Source organism: Motacilla alba, chromosome 15, assembly GCF_015832195.1.
Source record: "Motacilla alba alba isolate MOTALB_02 chromosome 15, Motacilla_alba_V1.0_pri, whole genome shotgun sequence".
In the NCBI taxonomy this organism is placed as follows: Eukaryota; Metazoa; Chordata; class Aves; order Passeriformes; family Motacillidae; genus Motacilla; species Motacilla alba.
In genome coordinates, this window is record NC_052030.1 from 6979796 (window position 1) to 6991633 (window position 11838).

The 11838-nt window shown below is 42.2% G+C and overlaps 1 protein-coding gene across 5 annotated transcripts in view; it reads left to right on the forward strand.

Moving 5' to 3' along the window:
- The window catches only part of ZDHHC8 (zinc finger DHHC-type palmitoyltransferase 8), a 112457-nt gene extending 103069 nt beyond the window's left edge, over positions 1-9388 (forward strand). For 3 of the 5 annotated variants that reach the window (XM_038151951.1, XM_038151953.1, XM_038151952.1), the window contains 2 exons: positions 343-1379; positions 2730-9388. In XM_038151951.1, the coding sequence (XP_038007879.1) occupies positions 343-1379; positions 2730-2901 (1209 nt within the window). In that variant the 3' untranslated portion in view covers positions 2902-9388. The remainder of the gene's footprint in view (positions 1-342; positions 1380-2729) is intronic. The other 2 variants (XR_005258726.1, XR_005258725.1) reach the window with 2 other exon arrangements.
- Positions 9389-11838: the final 2450 nt, after the last annotated feature.

Below are 11838 nucleotides of genomic sequence, written 5' to 3' on the forward strand. Positions count from 1 at the left end.
GTGCAGTGCTTTTTCCAAGGGCAGTATTATCAGATAACAATCTGATTTACCTTGACTGAGACTTGAGTCTCAGCTTGGGTCTCATTCAGTGTTTTCACTGTCCATGTATTAACTTACTTTTTACTGTCAACGTTATTTAGCACTTACTATGAATAACTCCTCCTTGCTTCTAAGGTGCTAATCCATATGTGGAACAGGAGTCAGGAGATTTTTTTGTAATGAACCTGGGCTGACAGTCAGAGGGAAGACCTTCAGCTCTGTTCTTCCCATGCACTCACCAAGAAAAAAAACCTGTACTTACATGTCACTGGCTTCTGTTTCTCATACTCACCTCTGTTTTAGATCACCTTGCAGGAGGGACACAGTCAAGGGGCTCTGATAGAAGAGGATGGCAGGAGCCTTGATTACCAGTCCGAACCCAGCTTGGACATCCCCAGCTACCGGAAGAGCTCCCTCCACAAGACCTATCAGTCTTCCCCACTCCAGATAGATTCCTTTGCCATCAATTCACGATCCCTGAGCCTGAAATCTGCTGGCAGGAGAGGGACAGACAAAGTGCCCCTTCATCCAATGAAGTCTGAAGGAGCGGCTTCCACCCCTTACAAAAGCATCTTCTCTCCCAATTCCCTGTCAAACAGAAATGGGAGTCTTTCGTATGACAGTTTGCTGAACCCCATGTCTCCCTCGGGGAGGAAGTGCATTGCCCATTCTGCAGTCAGCTCTGTTGGGTACCACTCCCCATATTTGTCAGCCAAAATGTGCCACCTCCGGGGCAGCGAGCTGCAGCGCCAGCCACCGCAGAGCTTCAGCCCGGTGCTGGGCAGCCCAGCCCCGCATCAGCGAGACCCCTCCCCGGTGCGCTATGATAACCTTTCCAAGACAATTATGGCATCCATCCAGGAGAGGAAAGAGATGGAAGAGAGGGAGAAGCTCCTCCACTCGCACCCTGATTCGGTGTTTGCAGACTCAGGTGTCTATGACACGCCCAGCTCCTACAGCCTTCAGCAAGTGAGCACGCTCTCGGAAGACCCACGCAGCATGGCCATGAGATACGGATCCAGGGACAATCTGATGGCTGCTACCAGCTTTAGCACAAGGAACCCTATACTGCAGTCCTCAGTGTCTTCACTCTCAAGTGCAATGACAAGAGCCCCAAGGACTTCCACAACCTCTCTGCAAGCTGATTTAGCCAATAATAATGTGCAGTCCCATCAAGCACTACAGGGCAGGGTGAGCAATGGCTCCTACAAATCCCCAGGCCACCAGGCCCCATCGTCCCCCACAGGGATGCCTAGGTCACCCTCTTACGGAGGCCCGAAGGCTGTGTCGTTCGTAAACACTGTGGAAATTACAGAGGTGCAGTCAGTGGGAGCACAGAGGTATGTATTGCTTGAGGGGCTGAGAGCACTGGGAATCTGCTTGCGAGCAAGGGCTGGAGCTGGAGCTGCGCTGGAGGCACACCCTGATGAGGTGTTTGCTGTGGGCCATGATGGGAGGTGGGAGATTTGTGGGTGCTCTTCAGTTCTGTCACACCCCCACAGCAACCTCATCATGACAAAATGTTTGCACTTCTGCTGTACCTTGAACTGCAGGTGGTCAGTTTTGCTGTAAATTCATAGTGATACGGTGCCATAGCTGAACTGGGGAATTATTTCCGAGGTGTGAGGCAGATTATTCCTCCCCTTCCGCACGAAAGGGTGGAACTGTTCTACTTTGCAGCCTGAAGGGGGGCTGACCCAGACATTGCATGGATACAGAGGCAGAGCTGGGACCCTACTTGTGCAACATACCCTCCACTGAAGGAAACAGGCTGAGATCCTGGTGCTTGGCATAGAGAGTCTGTATTTAGCCGTGTTGAGTGTCCATAGTACCTAACTGCTGATAAAAGCACAGAGCTTCATGATATTACCTTAAGGGCTTTCTGCTTCCTTCCTTTCTGTGAGAAAGCATGGAGAGAAGGGATTTGGTGTGCTGAAAGCCTCAGCAACTGCCACCTGAGTAAGATGCTCAGCTGCAGCTACTGCATCTGCTTCTGTTTTATTTCTGGAAGCCATGGAGCTTGCAAAGCTTGAAGAGATCATGATCCTGCTGAGGATGCGGTATTTCAGCTTAGTTGGGACATGGAGGGCTGCTCTTCAGAAATATCTAAGTTGCCTTTGTATCTGGTACTTATTGTGCTGTGCTGGCCTCTGGTTAAGGTCCCAGGTTTCTCTCTCCTGCTATCCAACAGTTTTGGAAAACTTGCTGAAATGTGGGAGAACCATTATTGTTGATCTCCTGAAGTTAAGTGCAAACAAGTTGTTTCAGAGATGAGCAACTAAGTTGTGTTTACCTGGATATTTAACTGGAAAATGTTTTCTCTGAGAATTTTTTTTCTGATTTTAAAACAGTTTGGCGTAAGGTCAGTGGTGAGCAGTGGTAACAGTTAAACTCTTCTGCGTCCTACAAATGCCTGTACAATTAGTTTGGAACAACAAAGCATTTAAGCAAGTAATTAAATTAACAAATATTACTCAGGCGTGGTCCACTACCCTAATGGCCAAATTAATTCTCTCATTTCAGTGGCTTTTCACTGAATGCACTGGCTTCAACCAGCTTGCTCCCAGGCTTGAATATTTTGCAATGCTGGGAACTCAGGGTGACAGGGGTAATTGTTTATTCTGAATGAAGCCATTCTGTATCACACTTTGTCACTAATATTGCATCTTTTGATATTTCTTTTGATGCAGGGATGACATGCAGTTGAAGACACCTCACAGTAAAATAAATGGACAGCCAAAAGGAATAGCCAGGTTGGGTTCAACATCAAGTTCCCAGGGGACGCCAGTCAGCCCTGCTAGACACTCAAATGTTAAGAAGGTGTCTGGAGTTGGTGGAACAACCTATGAAATTTCAGTGTAAAATAAAATGAATTAAAAACAAAGAGCCATCCACTCAGCCAGCCATGAAGCTAGGAGCACTGTGAAGACTCAAACAACAACAAAGAAGGAGCAGCAGCAGTCGGCCACTCTCCTTTTCTTGTTTTGGGTTTGTTCTGTTTTCATCTTTCTCTTTTGGCCAAAAACCAGCTGCAGCCTTATTCTTGAGGGAATAATAAAATTGTGCAGTCTATCAGACTCTTCCTGAACCGACAGGCGGGAACTGGCTATGACCTAAGACCACCCCCGAGCGGAATTCCTTCCTGCAAGAGAGCGCTAAAGCCATTGTGCGTGTGTCTGTCCAACCACTCTGTTGTGTACCAGTTGTGCTGTGAAACAGTTCTGTCAGCCAGGATCAGTCAGTTCTCCCATGCCCCTTCCCAGTTCTTCTGGCTAGCGATGTGTCTGGCAGGAGCCAGAGGACCAACTGCTGTTTTCCTGCTGACATGGAAAGTAGGGTTCCTGCACTGGGCAGGAGCTTCTCCTTGTCCCCCTGGCACTGCAGCTCAGGTTCCTCCTCGTGGGAAGGAACAAGGCAAGGCCACTTGGGCTGCAGACACCGTGTCTTCTTTAAAAGCCTCCCTGGTCCCGGATGGGGGCAGGAGAAAGGATAGCAACGGCTTCTCCCTGTCTGCCATTGGCCTCCCTGTGTGTGAAGCTGTGTGTGTGTGCGCGTGTTTGTCTCCACGGAAAAGGACTGCAACACCAGCGAGGATCTGCCACTCTGACCTCCTGCTCCCTCTGTGTTTGAAAGGCTTCTCTGACCCAGCAACAAAACCAAGCAGATAAAAAATGAAATGTTCAGATGGAAACATATTTTAAACAGTCATCAGCTGCTTTCCCTGCACCCTCCTTACCTGTTGGATTTAGGCAATAACAGAGTTTACTGCCTTGCCCTGGTGCCGTCAGTGTAATCCCGCAGCAAGGTTATCATAAGCTGTCGAATTTACAGTGTGTGTAACTGAGCCAAGCGTGCATCTAAAGGATATAAATTTTCTGTCTGCCTAATTACTAGCACATTCCCTCTGGTCTTCAATACTGTTAGACAAAGGATTTTCAATTTGGGTTTTCCCCCCCCGGGGAACAACTTTTTAAAATAATATCAATCAAATCTATTTAACATTCTGAGGTTTCTTTTTCCTGTCTCCAAAAAACTACATTTACTTTGTTGGATTTAAAGACAACTTTACCGTAAAAAACAAGAAAGAGGTGCATTACTTTTGTCAAAAATATGAGGACTCTGGCAAAGCTAATTTTGGGACAAATGGATTTTTATTTCTCTATTCCTTATCTCCTTTTCCTTACCATTCAGTTACCACCTCAGAAGTCAAAAGTACTGAGATCTGGACCAATGCTGACTAGCCAGATCATGTGTGCAATTAAGAATATCCTGAGCAACTGTTGCCAAAGTCACTAGAAATTATTATTTATCACTGAGCCAGTCAGCATACAAGACCTTGACTTCCCACCTGGTTCTCTTGGTGAATAGTTTTGATTAGAGATCTAAATCCATCATTTTTCAGGATATTGTTTCAAGGGGTTAAATCCTTTTCAGTCCTTGACTATAATGGAACACTCTCCAGGTATTTGGTAGCAATTCAGAATGTGTTCATAATATCTTATTTGTTTTCATGTATGTTGAGGTTAATTATTCCAGAAGGCCAATATTGACCGTAATTTTGCCTGGTTACGATTTATATTTTGATTTGATTAATCTTGACATCTGCTGCAATACATGGTTATTATGTCCCTTGTATATCACATTATTTTTTGGAGACAAAGGTTGAAGAGAACGTAAGAAAGTTAATCATCTCTCTGTGTAATGCTCTGTGTTGCCTGAAGGAAGAAACATGGAAAGCAATGCATCTGCAGTGGGCTAAAGTTCTGAGAAAGTGAAGTAGAAATCAGTGTGCATTTTATTGCCTTGGTGATATTTTAAATGCCTGGTGTTGCAGAGCAGAGAAGCAATAGTCTTTCTGTGCAGATTTGCTCACTGGCATGTAAAACATTGTCTTTAGTTGGAGGCACCATGGTACCAGAAGGATGCTGGCAAACTGGATCAGGTATAGATGCAGCAATATATATTAACTGGATGGGCTGGCTAATGAGAAGATTTGAAGGGCTAAAACATGCCACTGGCTAAGCAATGAAGTGGAATTTGAGTATGATAATTTTACAAATATGTTACTTAAAAGTTGGAAAACCAAAGGCAAATCCAAGGGTTGTCACTGGTAACCAATGGTCTACATTTAGAATGGGGCAGAAAAGATGGAGAGGAAGGGGCAGTGAATAGTCTTCCAAGCAGAGTTTTGAACAAACTGTTTAGGACAGTCAAACTGTATTTGGACAAGTCATTAAAAAATTTCGGTGAGAGGTGAGTCTGTAGGGACAAGGGGTAGACCAGATGGCCTTACAGATTTCTTCCATCTTTAACTGTTATTAATCTGCAGTCTACCCTGATGTTAGCTCCTCAGGAAGATGCAGTACTTCTTTAAGGACTGGAATTCACTCTGGTGCATAGAGTATCACAAAATTACTTGTTTTTAAAGTATCATGTATGCCATATGTAAGCCCTGGAAAAGAGGGGGTAGGAAACACATGGGATTAGGGAGTGAGACAAGGGCACATTTTATCATGTATCTTTGAATACGTACATGAAATTCATGCAAGCAAGGCTGAAAATTTGCACCAATGTAATATTTGAGATTTGCATCCCAGTGATGCTCCTCTTTGATCGTTCTTTCTCTTGCATTTATAAATGAAAAAGCTACTGAGGAACTTGAAGGGCCAAAGAGCCTTTGAAGTTAACTACATTAGTTCATGAGAGAATTTCTCAGTAAGACTAAACACAGTATTGTGTGTATAAAGCACTAATATCCAGGGTTATTTTGACATAGTTCACAAGGGGTAAGGGAGAAAAAAAGGATGCACTGTGTCAGTACAGGTTCAGCAGTAAGGATTATGTATTTTGTGAGTAGTTTTGCCCACAGTTGAGAGACATTCAACTTTTTCATAGGTTTACAATGGTACCAAAGTATTGTTTGTTTTTGTTTTTTTGTTTTTTTTTTTCCTTTTGAGGTTTGCATTTAATTCAGTGCACATAGCCTGGAGTAAATGATTCAGATTTTCTGAAAGAATAATCTAAGCAGAACTGTTAACAGGAGATTGCATGCAGCAAATCCAGCCTCATTTCCATCCAAGGCACTGAACCTGCAGCTATTTACTCATAAATGTAAGTGTCTGTTCCATAGTTCCTGTTGTGGGACTGGGGACCTATTTATTAAATCTAATTTTTGAGCAGAATCCAGCCCATATTAAAGCATAGCTCTTTAAGCAGTTTACAGATCAGCAGTAAAGTTCTTCTGTCAAGATACCCTGTTTTTACAGACACTGCAGGCCAAATCTTCAGCTTATGTAAATTGGTGTGGCTCCATGAAAGCTCATTTAATTGATTCTAATTTATAGTAGGTGGGGATCAGCCATGAAAATCCAGCACGAGTTAACACATCCTGTAAAGTAGCTTCTTTATTTTTGTCATGCTTATTTCATGTTTCAAAAGTCTTAAATATTTTCAACATGTTTTTATTTGTAACTGTGGATTGTATTACTTATTTAAAAAAGAGCAATAGGGTTTTTAGTTTACGCATCAGTTTTCATTGCATATTGCATTTTATTATCCGTTTGTTCCCTGTTCATATGCTCCCATTTAGCCTCCAGGTTTTCATTGTAGTACTTTTCTGCCTTGAAAAGTTGGATCTCTATATCTTTAGTTGTATAATGTATTGAGTATTATGGAATTAAATGTACCTTACTACATGGGTGGGAGAGAGAGAAAATATTTTTACTTGAAGCCTTAATATTTTCTTTTTTTACTACTTTGTTTGTTGACCTCATAGGAAAGTCTGAATAGCAAAGACTTTGAAACTCCGGGCCAAATACTGCACTGACAGACAACCAGCATTTGGCCCCCATGTCAAAACTGGATGCAGACATAACCTGAAGTGAACAAGGAAAAAAGCCTCAGGGTGGCATATTTTCCTGAAGATCATTAATACAGTCTCAAAATATGTCTGTAAGCAAGTACATTAAAGAAGTCTTCAAGTCTTGAATTTTTAAGAAAGGTGATAGCAGGAACTGCCCTAATATCTTACATCTGGTTGTTTTTGGTTTGTTTTTTTTTTTTTTTTAATTAAGCAAAACAAATGCATTTACTCAGTTTGGTTCAGCCAGCTCGGGGGGTTGCACAGAGCTCTGTGTTGGTAGCCATGTGCAGCACATGAGCTGTGGGGTGTTGCTGTTCTAATTCTAACCAAGCATGATGTTGTGTCAACTCGGCCCACGAGGATCCCTCCCGGGCCTTACAGTGGACGTTCCTCAGATGATGCCTACTCTCCTACAAGCCTAATATGGAAATTGCAATGTGGTTTTCTTTGGACTATATCTGTGGTCCAGACTAGAGATATATAGAGAGATATATATATAGTCAATATTTTTTTGTGTGTGTGGGAAAGATGGGGTCAAGCTTTTCTGTCTCTGACAGTCTGGAAAGTTAATGTCGAACCGTTTTTATGGTCTGTATTTCACCTGTTCTGCCACCTTGAATTGTTGGAATGTATCCGTGCAGGCTTTGTGGAGCTCTGTCTGTAACCTTTTTTGTGGCTCTCGTAATACATATATATTTTTTAAACCTTTGAGTCACTTCAGTATTTTCAAGTGTCTGTTTCTGCCTCAGCTGCATTCGTTTGCTGAGGTGGTTCACGGTGCGCTGCCATTTCTCACTTCCACTTGTGCAAAACCTGAACTGGAAGAGCAGAACTGGAAAGGCCAGTTCCAGTGCAAAGGACAAAACTGACAAAATATTAAAAGAAGTAACTGCACGTTAAATCTCATTTTCAAGATGCCTATGGTAGAGTAAGAGATATGGTGAGTCTTTAAAAGAGTGTCTCCCAGTTGTGACCAATGAATCATGTTTGGGAGGCCACAGCAAGTGGTCCATGTAACGGCACAAAATGAAGTTTTCTGTACTGTTTAATTAAGTTGTGGAGTTAATAGGGATCCTGTGGGCCAGCACAGTTTTGAATCACTGCCACAGAGTAACTGGAAACATTTTTATATTGGTATTTGTTGAATACATTCTGTCCAGGTCATGTGGGTTTATAAATCCCAAACATGCGCAATTCTTAATCTGTCTTCATCTGTCTATCTGTTTCTAGTCTTTGGAAATATGTCCATTTGATCTGTCAGACTGTCTTACAACACACACAGCTGCCAAGCCCTGCAGCTGCTGCAGGATTTTTGATGCCATAATTTGCATATATAGGCTAATTGCATTAAGCAAGGATCCATTCAAGCGTGTTGGTTATAAATGCCAGTCATATTTGTGTGCTGTTGTGTCCTCACGTGGCAGAGATTACCTTTTATATAAAATGGCCCAAACTGTAATCACCACGCTCCATGGATGTTGCCTACATCAAGCAGGATTATATAAGGCTGTGATCTGTTTCAATACATTTTATTTAAAGATATCTTGACTTACAGCAATCTTGGTTTTCCTCTCTCTAAATAATGAGTAAATTTTCCAAGTTTGTATTTCATTTTTTCATTGTTGTTATTTTTCATTCTGCAGGACAAGTTTAGGTTCACATTTTGGAACATAATAAGGAGAGACAAAGGAAACTATTTATACAGGTGAATATGTCTTTTAAAAAGAGAGAATCAGTTTTACAATAAATAGATTAGAATTACTGTCAAAATTGGTTTTGTTCATCTTGTCACAATAACTTGAAATTTAACATAAGGCTTATTTCACAGCCAATATCTCTAACCCTGAAATATTTTTTTAATTGTTTAAAAACATTTCAAATTATATGAAGAAATATGATCTACTTTTAAAGATTAAAACAGTCCTGGAGAAGTGATGGTACATTTTACAGTGCCTTATATATATGTGTATATATTTATATGTATATATATATATATAATGCCTATATGTATATAATGTATATGTAACTGTGTACATAGAGTCAGGTAAAACTAGTTACAGGTGTCTCTCTCTGATATATTTTAAATGGAACTGATCTGTCTTGATAGAAAGAAAATGGTTGTAGTAGCACCAAAATACAAAACCAAAATTACTTTAAAAAATGTAAGCAAATAAAGTAGACTGGAAACAGTGTTTCTGCCAGTGGTTATGTTCCAGGCTATGGAAGACTGGAAGACAGATACACCATTTTAGGGGATATTCAGAGAGAAGGGAGGCAGTGCTGGAAGCTTGGAGAAAGTAGACAATATGTAAGAGCAACTTACCTTAAAATTTGTGTTGCCATCCTGTTCACCTTTTACACATCCATCCCTTGTGTGGATTTTTCAGACAGTAATTTATAAAGCACTGACATAGTCTGTCCATTGATATTGGATGTAGAATACCCCTGGCCTGGGATGGACAGTGAGCACTGTGGGCAATGCTGAGGTTTAATAACATTTCTAGACTGTGTTAAGATGTTCTGTCAATCTGCTCCTCATTAATGGAAGTAATTTCTGCCTTTGTGGGCATGGGCCAGTTTGATCAGACTACAGAAGGGCAGAAGGGCACAACATGGCTTAGGCAGCAGATTCTGCCACACCAGGAGCTTTTCTAGGGGTTTAGTTGCATTGCAGAAAAAAGGAGTACCACGGGTAAGTCTTTTATTTTAAAAAATATCCCCTTTCTGCAATGAAATTCTTTTATGAACATCAGTAATTCAAAAACCTTTCTTTCAGCAGACTTGGTGAAGTATCTGCCATGTAAAAGCCATAAAGGCTGTGTGCTGCCTTCTGAGGTTTATTTCACGCCTTTTAACTTCCAGCCTCCACATGGGGCTTGGACTATCTATCTATATCTTTAATATGGGGTACGAGCAGGATTTTCAAGGATTTATTTGAGCATTGTCTGTGTGTGTGTGAAACCCTCCCACTGAGTTCAGTGGTAACTGAAAGAAATAATGGGAAGGAATTGTGTGGTTAGCCAGAGAATTGGCAATGCCTGGAACTCTTTAAGGGAAAGTTGCCTTCCATACAAGTGAAGAACTGTCCTTTACTTAGCACTGTTGTTTTGGAGCTAAAGCATGCTCCTGGGTTTGGCTTCAATAAATCTTACCATTGCATACAGCCAGCCATGAGGACTCAAAGTAGGGCTTTCAGCACCAAAACCACAAGATTTGATACCCCAAATGAACACCTAAAATGAGAATTCCTGCTTTCAGAATAACAATAACATATCGAGCTCATGGATGCCATGCCTAGCTCCCACTGCTATCTTACTTCCCCTGAAATCAGTAGTAGTTTTTCCTTTAATAGTGCCTCATTATACTTTACATGCCATTAGGAGTGGCACCCACAGGAATTTGCTCTCTGCTGTAGTTCATTGACATTAGGATTCTTCAAGCCTCTGACATGGAGCAAATAAAATACTTGCCATGGGTTTTGTTTTGTTTTTTTTTTTTTTCTCAAAACAGCACAAAGGGAAAAGTGGAATTTCATAAACACATCCCATTCTAGGGGTCAACTCTATTTTTAATGGAACTTCTGTCCCTACTCCACAGAACAGAGATAGTCTTCACAGAAGCACTTTTGAGTGGCAGGCAGCAAGGAGGAATTTGGGATTAGTGGTGGAGCAGCAGTGTGGGCTCTTCTGCCTTCTGGCTTGTCCTTTCATGCACTGTGCAGGGGAGTGGCTCCTGGGCAGTGGTTTCCTCCTACGTTCACTGTTCCCATGGATATGAGGTGGATGGCTCCTGGTGTGCCAGTTGCACACTCATATATCTTGAAAGCCTCTTTCAGTTACATAGGAGCAGAGCACATGGGGATCTTTGGGTCAGAGCTGACTGTGGAAGCTCATAAAGTTGCATTATATTCTGGTTCTAGTCACGGGCACAGGTGGTTTAGCAGAATACAGCTTTGCTGTCAGCTTTTTCTCCTGTACAGTCATTGGAACAGATGGTGAAAGGATTGTTGAGGGTCTTTTTTAAATACAAGCAAGGCTACTTTTTCTTAGGAAAAGCTCTTCTTGTAGAAACTGCAGTGTCTGAGTAAATTCAGTGAGTAACAGCATAATCCATTTTTTGCAGCCTGTATATTATGGATCCATCTGGCCTTGGGATCAGCCCTTATTGTCTCATTGACAGATACCTAAAACAACAGACTTAAAACCAGAGAAGTAAGTTGTTATAAATAGGTGGTACTTGGTTATGACTAATTTTTCGAGCACACTGTGACATAGTGGAGACAAACTGCTCTGTTGTTGGCCACAATCTCCTCCATCAGAACTCACATGCTTTGCACTGCTGTTGGTGGGAGCTCCTCAGCTTCCAGCTGTGACTCACAGTGACAGAGGTACCAGCCAGATGTTCTTCTCCAAACACAGGCTGCACGTGAGGCACAGGAATGGGCTTCAGGCCTTCTGGCAGCAGTTCCTGACTCCACTGCAGATTCCTGCTGCCTCGTTTGTCTTTCTGTGCCTCTTTGCTCCATGTTGGATGGGGATGTGAGTTCCTGACTCACAAATGTGTTGTGTTTGTGAGAGGCTCAAGCCCTACTGTTCTGCAATCAGCTCTGTAGCTGAAGACAGGCAGATGCCTCCCATAGGTATCCTGGAGCAGTAGGAGCTATCTGGGGCACATTTAGCCTCAAAGGAAAGCATCACTTAGGTAGTGTACTTGAGGAGGAAGTCTTTGGGTGTTTGTGATGGGTGTTTTTGACAATAATCTTGGTATTTCACGCTGACTTTGGCAAGCTGTTTTAGTAAACAGATAAAGACATTTCTGCCTTGATCCTTCCACTGACTCCCTGCATATTTCCCTATAATCCAAAGCCTCTGCACATTACCGACACAGCACAATCCTCATTCCAAGAGACCATATGCTTCATTGCCTTAAGCAGTTCT